Here is a 21,593-nt window from a genome sequence, read left to right as displayed (position 1 = left end):
AAGCAAAAAGAGCCACATGAGTATTAAATATAGAATTTATTTTAACTCCAAATTTTATTTAAAATACAGAAAACACCAAGCTCAGGAAAAATATTACATGTTACATTTGACCAAGGCGAACATACGCAAAACATTCAATAAGATATTTGAAAATAAAGTCTGCAAAATAGCTCCCAGCTTTCCTTTTCACAGGTTGTTGGAAGAATGTAAGACCTGGTCTTGGTCTCCATGACAAATTAGGGGAGGAGCCTTTAGATAAATCATACTCCAACACGTCTGACTCTATGACGTGATTCATGTGAGCTCCACTTTTAGGCCAGGCTGCCAGAGAAACTATCTCTGACTGTCACAGGTCAGGCACACTACATATTACATAAAGGCTCCACTGCTACAAAACTTATGTAAACACTATGCAAATGTCTGAGCAAGAAATAATGTAACTAGATCTAATACTATGCTACCAAAACACATTCACTCTCTCCGGTCTACCGAAAGTATGACGTAGCTACCACGGCATGCTAGTCCAGCCTATTTTCTGATTTCAGTGCCTTGCAAAAGTAATAACGCCCCACTAAGTTTTTCACATTATTTCACATAACAGTCACAAGCTTTTATGTATTTTATTGGGATGTAACAGAGCAGAACCGTCTAGTTGTGAAGTGAAAGTGTCACGATGTGTTTACAGGTGGACCAAACTGCAAACAGGAGTCTTGGTGGTTATGATGAAATAATGTTTTAATTAAAGTCCAAAAACAACTTAGAGAACCAGTGAACAATGGAGATCGACTGTATGAGTACAAAGTTAAACATGATGTCATGGGAGAAAACAGTATTTAAATCCTAGAAGAGTGAATGCTGTAACAAATATATAACCTCAATGTAAATCTCACTTTGCTGCTTATAATGCTGACCCCTAGTGGCTGGTTACAGTATGAAAATTCAAAATCATTTCTTATTTGCATTTATTCCACCTGACGCTGAAGAATTATTACATTCTATAGAGCTCAACTAAAGTACTTTTGGTACTTTAGTTGATCTTATCCAGACTTAGTGAAATTACTCCATCAGGACTAGGTTGATTTAGTTGCATTTATTTTTGATTAATGAAGCATAATTTTACAACAAACAGATCAAATTTAAAATCAAATAAATCCAAAACATTTCATTTGTATAAGCAGATCAAAACTGTTTACAAAGGATTTTATTTAATCCTGGCTATAAAAGAAACATAGTCAAAAGTAAATTAACTGCAAACTGCTGACATGGTTATTCTGGAATCGAACATTGATTTTAGTGATCCAAGGACCAAGCGATCTTTACTTTTAACATAAGCCTGTCCTAACTGGACAATAACAAATACTGTACATTTGGAATGTACAAAACCTTTAAACGTTAACTTTTTTTAAATTATTTATGAATTAATTTTTCTTCTCTTCAGTGTATTTCTCTTGACTGTCAGCAGGCTGTGTTGAGACGTTTCCTGGTTTTGACACTTTGACCTGTGCGTAAACCGTCTCCTCATGTTCATTGTCATGCACAGGAATCACTGCCGCTTTAGGTGTCTTCTCAATGATTCTGACTTCCCCATAATGCAATTCTTCCTCTTTCTCAAATGCCGAATTCTGAACACCAACCAATCGACTCTGCAGAAAAAAAAAGGAGCATGTAACAAAACTACAAACAAAATCTCACTTTAGTGCTCTCCAAAAAGGATGAACGTACCCCCACCTGAGCCTTTTGTGGCGCTGAATGTTTGGACATAAAATACCTGCAAGACATTAGAGCGCTGTCAGAATCAGTGATGCAATAGTTACTTTGAGAAAGTAACTTTAATCGGATTACTGTTTACTCCTTTAAAAAGTTACTTAGTTAGATTACTGACTACTTGATTTGGAAAGTAACAAAGTTACATTAAAAGTAACTTTTTCAGTTACTTTCAGCTGCTGCTAACAACAACGCTCCACTACCTGTGAAAATGACATTGAGCTTTGCCAGTACTTAATTGTAAGCTATTTTATAATGGTTACATCAACAATGTATTTCCACTTATGAGTTTGAACTGTTACAACGGTACAAAAAAAAAAAAAAAAAAAAAAAAAAAAACATTAGTAATTGGTAATAGTAATTACATTAGTAATTAGTAATTCCACTATTGTCTGGAAAACTCTAAGAAGGATTTTAAAGCCCCCCTCCCTGCCCCAGCGACCAGGTTGTGCGTTACGGCCCTGTGTTTGTTGTCAGAGCGCAGCTCACAGCGCTCCTCCTGTGGCTCCACAACTCAGATATCCTTCTGCACAGATTTGTGACACTTATCTTAATAGTAATTATTATAATGGCGTTTAGTTGCACAACTAAAAAAGCTCGACGTCATTCAGAGGTCATATATTAACTTGACATTAACAAAGACGCAGCGGGACGCATCATCCGGGAGATGATGGACAGGGAATAAATTCCAGTCCAGCATCTGGTTTGAGGTGATTCCTCTGGAACCTGTTGGATGAAAAATATTCCAACTTCACAAGATGCTTTTTAACTTAACAGAGCTCTGTGGTTCCTCCTATCAGTATGAGAGTCAGGGTTAGGAGGCACCATGTTAGGAAGAGAAGTGGAAGCTGCAGGATCTTCAGAACAAACAGGTCATGATGCTAGGCCTACTGATTATCCCTCTGTCTGGACACAGGATCAATATAACCAGTTTAAAATATAAAATGAATGGTTATATGCCAGACATGGAAAACTGGGATGCACTCCATGCCATGATGTTCAGGATTTAGGTCTCATGGCATCTCAAGGTGTCAACATAGCAGCCAGTGGGCTGAGGGAAATACATCACCACTTTGCTAGCGCTACCCAGCTTTTATCGCTTCGCAAACCCCAAGAATTTCAAACTACATTCACCCCTGGGTATGCATTGTTAGAATTATGTTTGTTATCATTCTTACATTTGTAATTTTATGTTACTGGTTGTCTTTCTATTTAGAGGTTTAGTGTTCAAATTTGTTGAAACTGTGGAAACACAATCATTCTTACATTAACCTCAAGCATGTTTTTACAGATGGTGACTTAGATCTTCCTGGGATACTCCTGAGCTGTAAACCTATCTGTGTGTTAATTAAGTTTCTGTGTCCCCCTGCTTTGTTTCTGAATTCACATCCTACTGTGAAGATAGGATGTGGGGTTTCACCCCCTCCATTCCTTTTTACACCCTTCTTGCTAATAAAAGAGACAAACAAACTGAAGGTTTTCAGAACACATGGTGAGCGGCTTGGAGAAGCAGTTCACTGTGTCTTCTCCTTCTGTAGAAGTCTGGTTGAAAACTCATATACGTTGTTTATGTAGGTTTGAGAAAATACCTATCATGCATCATAGCAACTGGGTAAAATTTAGAAAGGAATGGTAAAAAATCCTAACCCAGAGAAGATGATTTTCCAAACTTGCAATTCCTCGAGCAAATAAAATGATGTACAGAAGTCTACAAAATAAAAATAAGGGCTGCTCCAAAAATCTGCCACCAAGAGTGATTAATTTCTGTAAACAATCTGAATAAATATCTATAATATCATCTGTAAAACTTAAGTCTGTCATTTTGAGCTCACTAATGTATGTATTAATTTACTGAGTAAAGGGTTTCCAAATGTAACATTTCCTGCTGTTAGAAAACAACGAATATAAAATGAACAAAACACATCCTCCTTCTACCTCACTGGTATAACTCACATTTGATGTAATACCTTTTAAACCAGTCTCTTACCTACATATCTAATACCAGCTATATGAAACTGAATAAAAGTACTGTTTACAGTGGAGTGGAGTACTGTTTACTTAGGTTAGGACCTTTATCTCTTTAGATGTGAAACTCACCAAATAGACACAACCAGAAAAACAAGAAAGCAGATGACCACAATGATCACCACCGTGACGGGCACCAAAAGATTTTCACCTTGCAGAAAAAAACAGAGACAAATCTATTACAAAGAATTACAGGCAGCTATTTCTCAAAGTAGACTTTTGAGTTTAATGATTACCTTTTGTAATAACTAGTATAACTGATGATGTTTTGTTACCCAGATCATTTGAAGCCACACAGTGAAACTCTCCTCCCTCACTAGCACTGAAGTTGTAAACCTGTCCTACAGACACATTAATGGCTCCATCTCTGCTGTTCCTGAACCAGGTGAATCTGGGTGGAGGTTTGGCTCTGCTGGAGCAGCTCAGCTCCACCCAGCTACCTGCTGACACCAAACCTGATGGACTGATGGATGCTGAGGTGTTTCTAGGAGCATCTGAGGAAAATGAGACACATGAACTTTATTGATCACAAACAGCTGAACCATGACCTGCTGACAGGATCACTTACATGAAACACTGAGAGTCACTTCTGTCTCTGCTGTCTTGTTTCCTCCAATCACAGGATATCTGGCAGAACATGTGATGTTGTATCCATCATGTGTGTCTGACAGAGTGATGTTCTCCTGGATTTTAGTTGTAAAGGTTCCATCTGTGTTTTTCTCTGTTTGATTGAAAGAGTCTTGTTGGAGATTCCAGGTGAGTTCAGGAGGTGAGTGTGGACAGGGAGTGAAAGCTGAGCAGGTTACAGTGACAGACTGATGCTCCTTCAGGTCAGAGGGAACATTAATGCTGGGACTCCAAGGAGAATCTGGAGTTTTAAATTAAAACACATTTTACAAAAAATGCAAAGTAATATATTGGTGAAAGCCAGTGATGGCTTAGTTACTTTGAAAAAGTAACTTCAATCAGATTACTGTTTACTCCTTGAAAAAGTAACTTAGTTAGATTACTGATTACTTGATTTGGAAAGTAACTAAGTTACATTAAAATTAAGTTTGTTGTTGCTTTCTGCAGCTGCTAACAACAACGCTCCGCGACCTGTGAAAATCACATTGATCTTTGCCAATATTTAATTGCAAGATATTTTATAATAGTAACATCAATAATGTGTCTCCACTTATATAGTTGAACTGAAGGGGAGATTGTTTAATGGTTACAACAGTACCAAAAAAAAAAAAAAAAACTTTAGTAATTTTTGCGTGTTCCACTATTGTCTGGAAAACTGTAAATAGGATTTTAGGCCCCACAACACCTCCCTGCCCCAGCATCCAGGTTGTGCCTTACAGCCCTGCGTTTGTTGTCAGAGCGCAGCTCACAACGCTCCTCCTGTGGCTCCACAACTCAGATGTCCTGCTGCACAGATTTGTGACATTTACCTTAATATTAGTAATTATAATGGCGTTTAGTTGGACAACTTTACGGACACGTTCATTCGTGGCTGTTTACACATTTATTTCGTTGTTCATATTAGTCTCAATGTTTGCAGTTTTCTGGAGTGCAACGCGAAGCTCGACGCCATTCAGAGGTCATATATTAACTTGGCATTAACAAAGACGCAGCGGGACGCTGATGTAGATGATGGACAGGGAGAGCCTGACTAAAACTAACTGGATGTCAGACACATTATCGGGTTTATGTTTGTTTATTTCCAAGCCCAAAAAGCGCAACCCGCGACTCAATAAATCTGCAAGCAACTTTAGAAAAAAAAACAAGCCCAAAGCTGCTTATAATAATCGGACTTGGCGAGCGAAACTCAAACTAGTTCCTGTTTTTCCAGCAACAAAATGCCCATCTCCTTTTTCCCTCTATTGTTTGTTTCTGTCGCATAGACACGGCGGCCGCTCCCCAAGACGCGTAGAGGAAATAAAATTAAATTACAAAAGAAAATAGTAACGCAAAGTGTTTTCGTTAAGTAACTATAATCTGACTACTGGATTTGAAATGGCTAGTAATTAGATTACTCGTTACTGAAAAAAGTGGTCTGTCACTGACATCTCTGGTGAAAGCAGACCTATATGTTATAGATCTGTTAGGTCAAAAGAAACTCTGGTAATATGAGTCTGTCTCTTTTCATTCAGCACCTCACATTTCATTAGGAAACAAACTTCTGAAAATAATCTGAAACGTGAAGCAAAAAACAGTTACCTTTGATTCCAACACAGAGTCTGGATGACGTTTGATTACCCAGATCATTTGTAGCCACACAGTAATACTCTCCTCCCTCAGTGGCGTTGAAGTAAGCCGGACCCACAGACACATTAATGTCTCCATCTTTGCTGATCCTGAACCAGGTGAATCTGGGTGGAGGTTTGGCTCTGCTGGAGCAGCTCAGCTCCACCCAGCTACCTGCTGACACCAAACCTGATGGACTGATGGATGCTGAGGTGTCTTTAGGAGCATCTGAGGAAAATGAGACACATGAACTTTATTGATCACAAACAGCTGAACCATGACCTGCTGACAGGATCACTTACATGAAACACTGAGAGTCACTTCTGTCTCTGCTGTCTTGTTTCCTCCAATCACAGGATATCTGGCAGAACATGTGATGTTGTATCCATCATGTGTGTCTGACAGAGTGATGGTCTCCTGGATTTTAGTTGTAAAGGTTCCATCTGTGTTTTTCTCTGTTTGTCTGAGAGAGTCTTGTTGGAGATTCCAGGTGAGTTGAGGAGGTGAGTGTGGACAGGGAGTGAAAGCTGAGCAGGTTACAGTGACAGACTGATGCTCCTTCAGGCCAGAGGGAACATTAATGCTGGGACTCCGAGGAGAATCTGGAGTTTCACATTAAACCAAATTAAAATCATGGGGAACATATCTTGTTCTGTCTGAAAAAACGTGGGCAATGATGTCCATCAGTCAATTTTTGAGTAGCTATACAAAATCATAAATTCACTATCGGTTTACAATTACAAAGTCCTAAAGAAAATAATGTGATCAACATTTTTAAGTTCTGCAATTTTAACACAAAAAAATTTTTAGAGTGAAAGTACAAGTAAAATTATTCACATGTTTGATAATATTGTTTTATAGCGGTTCAGCCTTTAATGTCATCTGATAACACTGAAAATAATTCATATAAATTGCCAATATACAGATAGAAATGTGAAAGAAGGTGGTCAAATATTACAATTGGATTTTTCTTTTTAACTTCCATAATGTAAATCCAACATAATTTTTTCTTTGAAAAAGAAAAAAAATTCTGTTCATTTTTGGAATGTAAACAAAAGCAGAAGTTTTAAAATTGATAATTTTTTGACATTATTTTATTATCTTTTGAGGGTTGCCTATTTCATTTGGCATGAATAAAAAAAAATGTTGATTGAAGGGAAACAATCTAAATATGTCATGGATATGAATAATTCTTATTAACATTGTACATCAGTATCATAGTATAAAGCAAAAAGTTTCTTACCTTTTACTGTTATACGAAGAGGTTGACAAATATCTGTTGCCTTAAATTTCCCATTCTCAATGCGGAGGTAGTATTTGTCTGTATAACTCGTCTTTAAATCAGGAAGCACAGTGGTGCAGTTTTTCTCTCTCAGGTTTCCAATCATTTTCAGTGAATAAATGTTAACTGATCCACTGCTGTTGAAAATAAGAGAGCTTGGATTTTCCTTAAAATATGGGTTAGTTTTCAACCAAATTGCATAATAAATGTTACTTTTGCCATATGTGGAAGATGTTGCACTGTAGCTACATGGGATTTGCAAACAAGATCCACTCAGTGCTTCCATCCACCCAGGTGTGTTAGCAATAAGGAGTGGATTGGGACAACCAGCCACATCACCTGTAAGAACAGACAAATAATAAACATGTTGTGGAGCAAAATCTTCCTGCAGATAAATTTCTTGATAGAATAGAATAGAATAGAAAAGAATAGAATAGAATAGAATAGAATAGAATAGAATAGAATAGAATAGAATAGAATAGAATAGACTTTTTATTGTCACTGTAACAATGAAAAATTGTACAATCAAATTTGGACGCAATTATCCAGATAAAAACAATGTCTCACTTATAAAAAGATGATAAATATTTACTTATATTGCTCTTGTCCCTTTATAAAAAAGTTAATTTAAGACTAAAATAGACATAAGAAATAGATGATGTCAAATCGATCACTTAAGAGCATACAGCCTGACGATGCTGATGGGTAAAAACTGTTTCTCAGTCCATTTGGTTTTAGTCTTTACAGATCTGTTCAAGTAGTGCTTGTACTTGGAGATTTTTCATGATGTTCCTGAATCAGTAAGAAGTATTCAGTTATAATTTCTTGGTAGATTATAGCTGATGATCTGCTACATGACCTTAAGGCACCTGTGGAGATTTTTTTTTATTATTGTGCTATTATGCTGCTGGAAAACCGGACAGAGACGGGAAGTTAAGATAAAGAAAAGATAAAATGACAGCAGCAGTCTCTCGAGGATGTTGCTTCTTCTGAGAACTACAAAGTACAAACACTTTCACTTCTTCTACATCAAATCTGCAATATGTGATAGTGTCATAAAAAGCAAAAATATGAGCTTTTCTCCACAGTCTCTATCTATGGGAAGTGGCTACATATTGTCATACTTCTTCCTAAAGTCCATGATATTTTTCTTGTGTTAGAGGAAACTGTTACATGTTGAGCCTCTAAACAATATCAAGATGAAATATTTCAGAGTAATGACTCATGTAATGTCTCCAAATGAAAGGAAGAGAACAAACATCTCACCTGGAAGAAAGACGACACTCAGTAACATGCTGACTGCCAGCATGTTCTCAGACAGAGCCGCCATCGGACTGTAAAAAGATGAAAACAGCTGCTGAGTTTCAGTGCTTTAAACAAACTGCATGTAAAAATTAATTTACCAATTTGCTTTGAATGTCATGATCTTTATGTATTTACACTTTTAGTCTGACTTGGGTTCCTGTCGATCACTTCTTTGTTGTTTGTTTACTTAAATGTTGCCAATTTAATTACCGTATTTTCCGCACTATAAGGCGCACCGGATTATAAGGCACATAGAATAGACGCTACAGTAGAGGCTGGAGTTACGTTATGCATCCACTAGATGGAGCTGCACTAAAGGATGAATGTCTAAAGCCACTTTGTTGACATAAAGAATGTCAACAAAACAGTCCGACTCCGGTCGGCGAGGAGAGCCTTCCGCGACTGGGCCGGGGCGTGGCCGGACGATGCGTGGCCACAGCATGTTCGTGGAGAACGTTGTGCTAAATGACCTGCAGACGACCTGATTATAGACTGTCGGTAGGTAGATGGGTCAGTCAAACTTTATTAACAAACCAGCATTCTGACAACTATCCCAGCATGCACCGCGCGCTTCTTCTTCTGCGGGCGAAAATGAAGTCGGCGGCTGCTTACCGTAGTTGCTAGACCTGTTGTGGCTCAATATTGGTCCATTCATAAGGCGCACCGGATTATAAGGCGCACTGTCGACTTTTGAGGAAATTGAAGGTTTTTAGGTGCACCTTATAGTGGGGAAAATACGGTAATCTATGTAAGTTAATTTATTCATCTATCTTTCCCGGGCGTCCGACATCCTGAACAATGTCCGGTTTGCCGATTATGTTAAAAATTATTTTCATCAATCACAACAGTCCACTGGCACATTTTCTTGAAGGACATTGGGCTAATCCAATGAAATCTCTCAGTCCTACTTGACTCATCTCTCCATTCTCCTTCGAAGATATACATTTTGTCGTTTCAGCAGATCGGAGGGGATACATGGTGGAGTGAGTCCAGAAAAGCTGTGAGAAGAAAGGCTAAAAAGCGCCAAAGTAGACAGAAACAACCTGACTGATATGTTTACCACACAAACTTCAACCACTGGAGCAGATTCAGCACCAGAAGAGGGAGAAATAGAGATTATGAGGGGATTCATCGTTATCGGAGGATGAGAGAAACAGGGACCTACTGATTAAGAGGTCAGATTAAATGACTGAATCCCAGAAAAAAGGTATTGAAATGTTCATAGAAGAGATATATTTCATGTAGCGAGAACAGTTTGTATATTTATGCATTCATGCGTGTGTGTGATATGTGTGTGTCGTGTGAAGGCTACACTATGGGGTCACATCATAGTGTAGCCTTCATATAAGCTGACAGACAGTCAGAAAAACACAGGAAACACATGAATTGTGCTGACCTTAACAATGAACACGCCTTGGAATGATGATAATAATAATAATAATAATAATAATAATAATAATAATAATAATAATAATAATAATAATAATAATAATAATAATAATAATAATTGTGAATTGAAACACAAAACATAAAAAAGTAAGGGAAAAATACAACAGTTAATTACAACCAATGCGATTGAAAAATGTTAAATAATGATTAGAGTCACATCTAAAGACTGTCTGGGGAAGTTGTTACCAAAATGTGGAAATTCTGAAATTAGGAAATGATTATGAGACTTCTTTTATCCAGTCAGACTTAAACATGAATAATAATGAGATTAAAGAGTAATAGGGTTAGAGCTTATTTTTTTCATGTAATAGTCAAATATGTCATTTATTATTGGTAGATTTTCAGAAAAATAACACTAGTGAATTTTTTTGTTTTGTTTTTAAACGTTAGAAGCCAGTTTCATGGGGAGCTCTTTATTTTACAAGTATATATGGTGTCGGTATGGGCATAATTATGTTTTACATGAATAATATATTTCATAAAACTGTGAAAATAACTCTCCATCGAGTTTCCCTGACATTCACTTTCTCTTCAATGTAAGTCTAGCAAGACTTAAGGAGTGGTGAAAGAATATAACATAGGAATAACAGAGAGTTGGCCATTCTAAGGTAAAAACCCAGCGAATACAGTGTTCATATTTTGTCTTTGTTTTTTTCATCCAGACAGCTTCCCGCGCCCCCCCTGCAATGACATGGCGACCCCCCCACCCCCCTAGGGGGCGCGCCCCACAGTTTGGGAACCTCTGGATTAGTAACTATTATTTTCCCTGAGGCTTTAGTTTCCCTGTGTATCTGTTTGGTTTATCCTCCTCTGCCTGAATGGAGAATAACAAGAGAACCAAAAAGAGATCTTCACAGTGTTTAGTTTATTCTCCACAATCCTCAGTAAACATTAAAAAGAGAATATCAAGCTTCTGTCTTCATTTTGGTTCATCTTCAAACTTACACTACATGACACAGAGCTTATGAACAACTGCAGCAGAGCTCTTTGGTAAGATATTGAATGTAAAATTAAAAGCAACAATTTTTCAAATAAAAACAATGGCAGATTTTATAGCAAAGAAAAAGACTGGTTTAGGACAAACACATACTCAAAAGCATTTTAATGTTCAAAATTTTCTTACCTGAATAATGTGCAGATAAAACTAGAAAATTGTTTGTCTGCTTTCGTAAGAATTTCACTCAGTGAGCAAAACATCCAACAAGCAACTTCTGTGTTTGAAAGTCAGTGTCACGTCAGATTTTACAAGTGCGTTATTTATTCAACTTCTCGTTGTGAAAGAGGATGTTAGCCTGTTCATTTTTAAAACGACAGATTTAAATTTTCTGCAGCAGGAACAATGCATTTATTAGAAAAAGGACTGGATAAATATCAGGACTGCCAGTTTCAGAGAACAAGAAAAACCACAGAGAACCTTCGCAGAAACACCAGGCCCATAATATAATACCTCCCAAATATTCATGATGTCATACTGCTAAAATGTCTTATTTTGTGTTGCATTTTTATCTTTAAAGTTGCTCCTTTAATTTAAAGTTTGAGACCAAAATGTTCTCATTTGCTTTGTGAAATAATTCATTCTGCTTGGCAGATATGAATTGTTCTTTACACACCCAATCAAAAATGTGTAAAGGACGCCATAAATAGGTTTAAAACTTTTCTCACCTTTAAGGTGAAGCATATTCTGATACCAAAAAAAATAAACAAATCTAGTAGAGAGAGAAATGTAAATAACAATTCTAATAAACTTATTGCATAAGAAATGTTGAGAAGTACTTACTAGAGTTCTATGAGGATATTATCTAATTGCTCAACTCAGTTTTTCTATCATTATGAGAGTAGTTCTTGTATTGAATCATTATTTGTCCGATGAACTTAAAATAGTGTGTTTACAAAGAGTCCCTGTCTGTCATGTTGGCGGTGCTTTTCAGATGAGATCAGTTTTGTAGGTCTGCTGTTGTTGGATGTAGAAGAAGAAATTTGGTGGTTATGATAGTTTGAGATGTCAAACAAATGTAAAGCAAAAAGAGCCACATGAGTATAAAATATGGCTTTTATTATAACTCCAAATTTTATTTAAAATACAGAAAACACCAAGCTCAGGAAAAATAGTACACGTTACATTTGACCAAGGCGAACATACGCAAAACATTCAATAAGATATTTGAAAATAAAGTCTGCAAAATGGCTCCCAGCTTTCCTTTTCACAGGTTGTTGGAAGAATGTAAGACCTGGTCTTGGTCTCCATGACAAATTAGGGGAGGAGCCTTTAGATAAATCATACTCCAACACGTCTGACTCTATGACATGTTTCATGTGAGCTCCACTTTTAGGCCAGACTGCCAGAGAAACTATCTCTGACTGTCACAGGTCAGACACACTATATGTTTTATATGTTTTATAAGTTTTGTAGCTCCACTGCTACAAAACGTATGTAAGCACTATGCAAATGTCTGAGCAAGAAATAATGTAACTAGATCTAATGCTAGATCTAGCACATTCACTCTCTATGGTCTACCGAAAGTATGACGTAGCTACCACAGCATGGTAGTCCAGCCTACTTTCTGATTTCAGTGCCTTGCAAAAGTAATAACAACCCACTAAGTTTTTCACATTATTTCATATAACAGTCACAAGCTTTTATGTATTTTATTGGGATGTAACAGAGCAGAACCGTCTAGTTGTGAAGTGAAAGTGTCACGATGTGTTTACAGGTGGACCAAACTGCAAACAGGCGTCTTGGTGGATATGATGAAATAATGTTTTAATTAAAGTCCAAAAACAACTTAGAGAACCAGTGAACAATGGAGATCGACTGTATGAGTACAAAGTTAAACATGATATTGTATGATTATATTATATAATATGATATTAAAACAGTATTTAAATACTAGGAGAGTGAATTCTGGAAAAACAGGGGTAGAAATTTAATCTCAATGTAAATCTCACTATGCAGCTGATAATGCTGACCCCTAGTGGCTGGTCACAGTTTACGAAGATTCGAATTAGGAAAGTGATACCATGCTTATTTCCCATTTTGTCTAGAATAAAAGAAACTCATAATGTGCCACCCTTAGATACCAAGAAAAGACGGTGATTTAGAAAGCCCGTCTCAAACACACACAGCCTTAAATGAACCTTTAGGTTTTACGAAGGTTTAAATGAGAAGGAAATAAATGATTCTCTGCTTTCAACACCTTTTTTTCTTTTCAGAAATAATTTCATGACAAGGAGATCCATCTGCAGATTCCACTGTTAAAACAAAACAACTGAAATCTTGGCAAAGTCTGAAATCAGAAGCGACAGAACAGTTAAACTAAGGATGAGCAGGTTCAGAAAAACATATCTACCATGTCTGACAAGAACTTACTTATTGCACAAAAAAGTCCTGATTTTATCTTACAAAACAAACATTATTTCTTTTTCACTTGAGCGTAGAGATTCTCTGGACTCTCAGCCGTCTGCGTTGTGGATTTCTCTGCCGTTGGCACTTTGACCTGAGCGTACACCGACGCCTGGTCGCTGTCCGGCACTGGCAACGAGGAAGCTTCAGGAGTCTTCTTTATGATGTTCACTTCTCCGTAATGAACTTCTCCTTTTGTTTCTTTGCCATCTGATATCTGAACGTCAGGCTCAACGCCTGTTTGACTCTGTGGGATATAAAGATAAAAAAAAGTATGTGTAGTCCTGCTTAAATATATTATTATTATTGAGACGTTTGTGCAAAACTTTAAGTTTAACTAATCTGTAATTTGAAAGTCTGGTAGGGGTAGTGATATAAAATATGCGGATGTCCGACTGGGAAATGCATATGCAGACATAAATATGAAATGCTGCTTAGAGAAGATGATCATTTCCTCACCTGAGTCTGTTGAGGAGATGATTGTTTGGACTTAAAACACCTGGAAGACGTTAGAAATCTGTCAGAACATTTCTGCTGTATTGGAGGTGACCGTATTAAAAGATGATCATCAATGTAATGAAATATATAGAAAACACTGGAAGATGGGAACTTATCTATAAAATGTGCATTGCATACTGTAGGTATTGCTTTTGTAAGTTTGTTGAACAAAATTTGATTTGATAACTTTCTTCTGCCTGACTTCTTTATTTTGTAATTATGTTATTTGTAATTTTTTTTTACTTCAGTTTTTAAAATACAACTTTTCCCCTCTGACCGCAGATGGAATAAAAAAGTCTTTATGTTTTGTGAATGTAAATTTTATTGTTCAAATTGGACGTGTGGAAGTCAAAGCGATTTTGAGGAGTTTGATATGAACTAATTTTTTAAGGTAACTACATCCACAAATTGCAGCATGATTTTAATAATTATGATACTCACCAAACAGTTAAAACCAGACATAAACCCACGATGATGGCCACAGATACTCCCACTGCGACTGGCACAGTGGGAAAATCTGCTTTTGGAGGACCTAAAAAAAAAAGTACAGAGACAAACTGAAAAGGTTCATGATCAGAGAATATTTTCAAATGTTTGTAGTGGAGTCAAGAAATACCTTCAATGTTAATGTTCACATAGGATGTCTGATTACCCAGATCATTGATAGCCTCACAGTAAAACTCTCCTCCTTCGGTAACATTGAAGTTGTAAACCTGTCCTACAGACACATTAGTGGCTCCATGTTTGTTGTTCCTGAACCAGGTGAATCTGGGTGGAGGTTTGGCTCTGCTGGAGCAGCTCAGCTCCACCCTGCTACCTGCTGACACCAAACCTGATGGACTGATGGATGCTGAGGTGTTTCTAGGAGCATCTGAGGAAAATGAGACACATGAACTTTATTGATCACAAACAGCTGAACCATGACCTGCTGACAGGATCACTTACATGAAACACTGAGAGTCACTTCTGTCTCTGCTGTCTTGCTTCCTCCAATCACAGGATATCTGGCAGAACAGCTGATGTTGTATCCATCATGTGTGTCTGACAGAGTGATGTTCTCCTGGATTTTAGTTGTAAAGGTTCCATCTGTGTTTTTCTCTGTTTGTCTGAGAGAGTCTTGTTGGAGATTCCAGGTGAGTTCAGGAGGTGAGTGTGGACAGGGAGTGAAAGCTGAGCAGGTTACAGTGACAGACTGATGCTCCTTCAGGTCAGAGGGAACATTAATGCTGGGACTCCATGGAGAATCTGGTGATTCACATCAAATGCACATTTTAATAAATAAAGCAGACCTCCAATGCTCAAAACTATCAAATGTTTGTTAAAATATTTTTCATTAAGTTTAATTAATTCGATAAAAAGAAATACGCAAGCACAATTGTCCTCAAATTGATGAGACATCCATTGACACTGATCACCTTGCATTAAACAAATTGGAAGACATAAAGGAAAACAAATGATTATTTTACACACACACATACACACACACATGCACCCACGCAAACATGCACAGTTGACACCAGATATTTTCAAAATCCCAATACACGTTTTTTTTCTGACTGAAATTAAATCCGGCCAAACCTTTTTTCTTTGTTTTAAATTAGCTATAATTACCAAAATTATCTCTTTTTGCTAAATGAAAGAAAAATCAGCAATAACTTTTTTTTTCAACTTTCTTCAGATTCACAAGTTTACATAAGCTTGTTCAGTATCAGACATAACTTCTTTTAAAATATGTGACTTGGATCAGACCTCTTTGGATTTCCTTCCACAACCTTTTCCCAATAGTTTCCTGCTGGTGTCCGTTCCTCCTGACAGGACTGGTGAAACTGAGTCAGGTTTGTAAGCTGCCTCACTCACAGGTCTTTTCAGATCTCTGCACCTCTAACCCATAGGACCACGATCAGGGCTTTGTGATGGCTACACTAAAACACAGACTTTGTTGTCTTTAAGCCACATTATAACCACTTTGGTTGTTGTCCATTAGGAAGACCAATCTGTGCCCAAACATTTACTGCCTGGCTGAAGTCTTCAGATGTTGCTTCAATATTCCCTAATAGTGTCCTTTCCTCATGATGCCATCAGTTTTATGATGTGTACCAGTTCCTCCTGCAGCAAGTAGTCCCACATCATGATGCTGGTACTCTCATAGTTGACAGTTAAGATGATGAAAGCATCCTCAGTTCTCCTCCAAATGTAATGATTGTTATTATGGCCAATCAGTTCCACTATAGTTCCATCAGACCACAGGATATGCTTCCAGAAATGTAGATCTTTGTCCCTGCGTGCATCTGCAAACTGCAGTCTGGCTTTTAATGCTTCTGTTGAAGTAAAGGTTTCTTTCTCAGTGAGTGGCCTTTCAGCCCATGTTGGTACAAGGCATGTTTTTCTGTGTATAATCATATTTAAGATTCTTTAGCAAAATCTACACCAGGGCTTTGGCTTTTGTTCTGGGGTCAATCTAAACATTGTGGACCAAAAGTCATTCTCCTTCGTGAGCAATATGATCATTGGGCATTCCCACATTAGCATGTAATTGTTTGAACAAATGAATGTGGCATATGCAGTCATAGGTAGATTGTTCACAAGAAGGAACCCGACTTGTGCAGCTGCACAATTCCCTTCCTGATATCTTAGCTGATTTATTTTGACTTTTCTATTGTGTCAAACAAGAAAGCAGTGTGTTTAAGGTGTGACCTTGAAATGCATCAAAAGGTGTTCCTCCAATTCATTCAAATGTGTTAGTTAACCCATCATAAGTTTGTGGAAGAAAGCCCAAAAATACTACACATTTAGACAAATATCACACATTTTGACAGGCAGTTATCCCAAATACTGACCAAATGTATGTAAACATATCATTTTGGCAAGTCTAACTGAGGTAAAACAATAAATAAATGAATATATATATACATATATATGTTTGTGTGTGTGTGTTGTATTTTCTAGGAAAGAATTAAAGTAAACTTTCAAACACTAAAGACCACCAACATTTTGATAGATTTGGAAGGTCAATTGAAAGTCAAGCAATTCTGTTATGCTACAATAAAATTAAAATGTTCTTACCTTTAACTTCTATTTGAAGAGGATCAGCACAAGCTGATGCCCTGTAGTCACCGTTCTCAACTCTGAAGTAATATTTGCCTTCATGACTTGTTTGTATATCAGGAAACAGAGTGGTGCAGTTTTTCTCTTTCAGGTTTCCAGTCATATTCAGTGAATATTTGTTAATTGACCCACTGCTGTTGAAAATAACGGGACTTGGATTGTCCCCAAAATTTACACCACCTTTCATCCAAACTCCATAGATAGTTTTACTGCTGTTATATTCAGGATTCTCTGTGTCATAGGTACATGGGATTTGCAAACAAGATCCATTCAGAGCTTCATTGTATTTCGGTGTAGTGATGTTGAGGGCTGGTTTCTCATTTCCACAGTTGTCAGCCAAAGCACCTGAAAACCAGACCAATAATGAACATAAAGATCAAAATCTGCCAACAGGAAAACTTCATGATCCACAAACTCCAGATTAGCTGCATCATGTTACATTTGGAGACTTTAAACAGGATCAAATATTTTAGACAAGAAATGTTTCATGTGATGTCTCACATTCTCCAAATGAAAGGAAGTGAACAAACATCTCACCTGGAAGAAAGAAGACAATCAGTAACATGTTGACTGTCAGCATGTTCTCAGTCAGAGCCGCCATCAGACTGATAGTCGTCCTTCGTCTGTAAAATTGGAGAAGACTTCAGAAAAACACTTTTCAGTTTTTAAATCAAAGTTTCTTTTGGATAAATTATTTGGCAGCAAATTAAAACTGACATTTTATAAACAAGAATATACCGACAGTACTGTGTTAGAAAGGATGGAAATCAAAGGCTCTGTCTCAGAAGTGGTTAAACTAAATGAAAAACATCCAAGCAAAGTCAAGTATAGTTCATCACTCTAATTTCAACAGTCTTTTATTGCAAAAAAGTAATTTATTACTTTAAACGTTGCTAAAAAAAAAAAAAGTAGGTTCTTACCCAATGAATCAACACCTGTAACAAAATTACTTCAAATTACAGAGAGTATAAATTTTGGCAGCTGAGCAGAAGATCCAAAAGAGAAACTTTTCTGTTTAAAAGCCGATGTTGTATGAAATCAAGAAGCCGTATGTTTTCTTCCTCATCTGTAAAAGAGGAAGTTTGGTGTAGCAGTAGCTTATAAGAGTCTATTTGACTGACGACTTCCTTATAACATGTAACTGATATCCACTGTGTGTTGAATAACAGTGTTAATATGAAGATAAGGAACAGACAGGGGATTTTACAATGTAAGGAACATTTGTTTTATTTTTGTAAGGGTTAGTTAATTTTGAGGTTCATCTAATCAAAGCAAAATCTATATTTTCTTTCAAACATCCAAATTTAGCTATATTCACTGTCTAGTGTTGAAATAAAACAGTTAATAGTTAAACTTTTATCATGTTATAAAATGAATCATATAAAGACTGCTAAAGTACTAATGATTGATACATAGAGCTTACTGATTTGTTTACAGCTGATTAATGTGTTTGTGGCATTAACAGCTGCAGAACAACAGCCATTACATTAAATATGTCATTGGCGATCAGGACAAAATATAAACAAATCCAACCAATTGTTACTTTTTCTGCTCTTGTATAGAAATGAGGAGCTTTTCTCAAGCTCATTTTTCTAGGTTCCCAACTTGGTCTTGTTGACTTTGGTGGTCTTGATCATCAGAGTCCAAATCTGAAGAGCTCAATCCTTACCTTAATGTCTCTCTGTCGGTTCAGGGTTATACTGGAATGGTTGGATATCATTGACTCCAATAAAGTCTTTCAGGAATTATTGATGCACAAAAAAAAAAAGTATTTTCTTCTATTTCCATTTCCAGTGTAGAAGTCCTGTCTGTGGTACTTCACCGACTTTAGTGTCTGTCTAACTCAAGCAGGCCGAAATGTTAGTCAGTGCCGAGAACAAAGCTCATGTGTGACCGTCAAGAGAAAAAATTTACATTACTTCCCTTTGCACTGAAATTCAAGCTCTTTCAAACTGTACATGGCTCTATTTAAAGAAACCTGTTTGATTTCAGCTCACTGATATGCTACAAAAAGCCTGTATGACAATAATCATGTCAAAGCACATCGACACAGGCTTTGTCATCATTTTTGGAGAAGTGATAATGCTGTTTAACATTTTAATAAAACTGCTGCGAAAAGAAAAGAGCTGAACTTTCTCTTCAGAATGCAAATGCTCCAGATGTTTGTTTTTTTTGTCTTTTATTTCCAGATAACCCTCAGACTAAAAGCACCTCTGAGTAATGTCATTGTATGAAAATTTGGTAACACTTTATTCGACGTGGTGTGCATAAAACTGACATGACGTAAACATGAAGGAGTTTTCATGAATGTTTACGACTGTTGTCATGAAGTGTCATTAATACCCGTGTTAAACGGACGGCGGAGTCCGGCGACGACAGGCGCTTAAATTACGTAGCAAAAGTATGTTTTTATCCTTTTCTTTTCAAAATCTCTTTCTCTTTCTTACTGTTAATTCAATGTCACATGCTGTTATTTTTTCTTTAATTATGTAAAGCACCTTGAAATGCCTTGCTGCTGAAATATGCTATGCAAATCAAATTTTATTGATTCGGTAAATAATGACACGTTTAATGCAAAATTGCATTAAAACTTGTATTAAAAGTCCATTAAATTTGTCAACTGTGCATCTAGTTGCTCTCTTAGATTTTACTTGTAATCTGTCATCTTCCCTCAATCTGTTACTCTCAGAGTATTTCGGCCTTGTTATCCTCATTGTTCTCCACTGCTTCATCGGTTTTCCCTGCTGTCGCTGCTGTTGTCTTACTCTGCCAAAATCTTTGTAAGTTTTCTTATTTATCACTAAGCATGCAGTTAATGGTCATTTTTGGTAGGAGTTGCACTACATGACACAGAGCTCAAAAATCGCTTGAGCTTTTAAATAATAACTTGTGTGTAGTATTAAAAAACAACTTTCTCAGATAAACAAATGCAGTTTTTATAGTAAAGAAAAAGACTGGAAAAACGTGTTGTCACAAAAATGTATTGACACTGTTCTTACTCGAATAACGTGCAGATAAAACCGCAAGAAAAATCTAAATCTGGCTCTGTGGGAATTTGACCTAATGAGCAAAACATCGCAAGAGCAACTTCTGTGTTTGAAAATCAATTTTAGGTAAAAGCTGACAAGTGCTATTTATCCTTCCTCTTTTATGAAAGAGGATGTTAGCCTTTCAAACACATTGTCTGCCATGGTGTACAACACAGATAAGGAAAATCATATCTGTGTATTAACTTTCTGATTTGTTTCAATATGTGTTATTTTTATGCATAATTTCAAAGCAAAAAGTCATCTCAAGGAACTATAAGACAGTGAAATAAAATTCCCATTCAGAAATGATAATACACTTCAATTACACAGGAAGATTATTTTCATACATTATGACTTAATCCAAAGTGTAAAACAAAATCAGTTTATTACTATGATGATGTTTTTCTCTACCAGAACATTGAGTTTAGTGGTGCATAGCACAACTTCAAACCCACCAGAATAAGGTTTGCAACTTAAGGTGGAAGGATTTGGTTATTCATTTATTAGGTGTGGACTTCTCAGACATGTCCTTTATGGATGAGTGCCAAGAAGAAATCCATTGTTAAAATAAGGAATAATAAAGCCCATTAATCTGTGCAAAATCTGATGTACAGGACAGACAAAAATGTGGAAGAAAAATGTGTTGTCACAAAAATGCTGTTGAGCAGGTTACAGTGACAGACTGATGCTCCTTCAGGTCAGAGGGAACATTAACGCTGGGACTCCAAGGAGAATCTGCGGTTTCACATTAAAACCCATATAAAGTATAAGTAACATTTTGGTTCAAGCATAACTTGCACCATTGATCTTCAAAATAACCAACTCAGATTATGTTATTCTTTTTGTTTTGTTTTCTAAAAAGTACTTTACATGATCTTAAAGGTGCAGTAGGCAAGTTATAAAAAAATATATTCTTTACATGTTTGTTAAAACTGTCACCATGTCCTGGCAGTCAAACATGAGATCCTTCCTCCCAGCAGCTGTTAGGCTTTACAACCATCAGAACTCCCATCAAACCTAGTAAGTGTTTACATACATGCTAGTATCTGCACAACTTTACCGTTGCAGAGATTTTTCCTGTCACTAGTGGTCAATAGTTTGTCTTCTAATGCTCAAGAAGACATGGACATGTGTAACTTTTTGAATTATTCAACTCAGTTGATGATTTTCTGGATTGGAGAACAGTATTTATGACTACATGATATTTATGTTAGAATTTTGTCCTTATTGTGTCATATTTTTATACATTATCCACCTTTATATGTACTTAATTTTATCATTCTGTGAATCAAATTGCTGTAATTGTTTGTCATTTCTCTGCTATTGCACAAACATTTCAATTCTATCCTAATCAGTTTTCCTTTAGAAGCACATTGTTTCTCCACACAGCTGCAGTAAGATAGTAATTTTGGGCAATGCATATATGAACATGATGGACAGCCCTAAGACCTTCCTCCTGTCTCTCATTGGTTGTTTCTGAATGGGTTGCATTTCTGTAGATAGC

The 21,593-nt window shown here is 36.6% G+C and overlaps 3 protein-coding genes across 5 annotated transcripts; all 3 read right to left on the bottom strand.

The window, feature by feature from the left end:
* Window positions 1-1,075: 1,075 nt before the first annotated feature.
* Window positions 1,076-4,302, bottom strand: LOC106908569 (uncharacterized; the record flags this gene model as incomplete). Its single annotated transcript, XM_088001630.1, has 4 exons — window positions 1,076-1,643; window positions 1,723-1,768; window positions 3,862-3,940; window positions 4,026-4,302. Coding segments are annotated over 4 exons (627 nt in total), but the record flags the coding sequence as incomplete, so codon positions are not given.
* On the bottom strand, window positions 4,253-11,273 carry LOC106912860 (sialic acid-binding Ig-like lectin 14). The gene is made up of 6 exons (XM_088001575.1): window positions 11,181-11,273; window positions 8,570-8,637; window positions 7,265-7,642; window positions 6,324-6,623; window positions 5,995-6,249; window positions 4,253-4,657 (listed from the first exon to the last, which is right to left on the bottom strand). Exons 1-6 carry the CDS (start codon window positions 11,252-11,254, stop codon window positions 4,350-4,352), a joined length of 1,383 nt encoding a protein of 460 aa, XP_087857701.1. The 5' UTR covers window positions 11,255-11,273; the 3' UTR covers window positions 4,253-4,349.
* Window positions 11,274-12,093: 820 nt separating this feature from the next.
* Window positions 12,094-19,895, bottom strand: LOC106908574 (myelin-associated glycoprotein-like). Of its 3 annotated transcripts, XM_088001566.1 has the most exons (7): window positions 17,598-17,693; window positions 17,019-17,405; window positions 14,901-15,200; window positions 14,572-14,826; window positions 14,397-14,487; window positions 13,917-13,956; window positions 12,094-13,704 (listed from the first exon to the last, which is right to left on the bottom strand). In XM_088001566.1, exons 1-7 carry the CDS (start codon window positions 17,659-17,661, stop codon window positions 13,468-13,470), a joined length of 1,374 nt encoding a protein of 457 aa, XP_087857692.1. In that variant the 5' UTR covers window positions 17,662-17,693; the 3' UTR covers window positions 12,094-13,467. The 3 variants fall into 3 exon arrangements, with proteins under 3 accessions (XP_087857692.1, XP_087857690.1, XP_087857691.1); XM_088001564.1 differs by lacking the exons at window positions 12,094-13,704; window positions 13,917-13,956; window positions 14,397-14,487 and adding an exon at window positions 17,981-19,895 and having other exon boundaries at window positions 14,777-15,200; window positions 17,598-17,683; XM_088001565.1 differs by lacking the exons at window positions 12,094-13,704; window positions 13,917-13,956; window positions 14,397-14,487 and adding an exon at window positions 18,730-19,895 and having other exon boundaries at window positions 14,777-15,200; window positions 17,598-17,683.
* Window positions 19,896-21,593: the final 1,698 nt, after the last annotated feature.

The sequence above is a fragment of the Poecilia mexicana genome, unplaced genomic scaffold (genome assembly GCF_051168715.1).
Source record: "Poecilia mexicana isolate PSO_F unplaced genomic scaffold, ASM5116871v1 scaffold_20, whole genome shotgun sequence".
Lineage (NCBI taxonomy): Eukaryota > Metazoa > Chordata > Actinopteri > Cyprinodontiformes > Poeciliidae > Poecilia > Poecilia mexicana.
This window is presented reverse-complemented; position numbering and strand designations above follow the sequence as displayed.